Source organism: Trichomonas vaginalis, chromosome V (genome assembly GCF_026262505.1).
Source record: "Trichomonas vaginalis G3 chromosome V, whole genome shotgun sequence".
Classification (NCBI taxonomy): domain Eukaryota; phylum Parabasalia; order Trichomonadida; family Trichomonadidae; genus Trichomonas; species Trichomonas vaginalis.
In genome coordinates this window covers 427,732-428,531 of record NC_067207.1, presented here as the reverse complement: position 1 = coordinate 428,531, position 800 = coordinate 427,732, and the positions used below count along the sequence as shown (strand labels likewise).

The 800-nt window shown below is 33.8% G+C and overlaps 1 protein-coding gene across 1 annotated transcript in view; it reads right to left on the bottom strand.

Annotated features, from left to right (window-relative positions):
* Window positions 1-239: 239 nt before the first annotated feature.
* The window catches only part of TVAGG3_0256490 (cilia- and flagella-associated protein 58-related family), a gene marked incomplete at both ends in the record, with an annotated part of 603 nt that continues 42 nt past the window's right edge, over window positions 240-800 (bottom strand). Inside the window, one exon of the mRNA XM_001292808.2 lies at window positions 240-800. This exon is cut by the window's right edge and continues 42 nt beyond it. Coding sequence (XP_001292809.2) covers window positions 240-800 — 561 coding nt within the window.

Genomic DNA, 800 nt, shown 5'->3' with positions numbered 1-800 from the left:
AAGCAATACATTTCTAATTGGATATTGTGAAATACTAATTAAGAAAAATAACATCGCAAGCAATAAATGCATAGAAATTTCATTGTATCTGGATTTGCAGGATTTAAAAATAGGCGTTTATTAGTTTTGAGAGTGTATGAAATTTTTTTAACTTCAAATGAATTCTTAATATTAAATAAAGTAAATCAAACAATTTATAAAATAACAAATAAAAAAAAACAATATAGAAATAGAAATAATTAAGCACGAAGTTCGGAGACAGTTGGTAAGAAAGGTTTGAGTGCTTGTCGTGATGGATTCCATCCTTTAGGTAAAACTTTCGAAGGACGAGAATTTGTTACTTTCGGAATTACGATTGCTTTGTTTATCTTGTTCCCTTCGATTGCAGAGATAGATTGTGCTGTTGAAGGAACTGAACTGACTGGGAATCCACCGCCAATGAACTTGGCTGTGTTTCCTGCTATTTCTTCTGTTTTTGACTGTGTTGATGACCTCATCTCGTGGACTTTCTTCTTCTCCATGAAATATGATGATTTAGTGTAATTGAGTTCACCACGAACTTCTTCAACACTCTTCTTAAGTTCATCGATGTTACTTGAGCGATCAAACAGCTCTGTTTCGATCTCTTGAAGTTGTTTCGTCTTCATTTCGAGCTGTTCTTCAAGAATTCTAATTTCTTCATCACCGTCATCTTTCGTTTGACTTCCAACTTTCCTTTGTTCGCGAACAAGAAGTTTACGACGTTCTTCACGAAGAACTTTAAGTTTGTCGATTCGATAAAGACGTTCCATAAGTTTGTT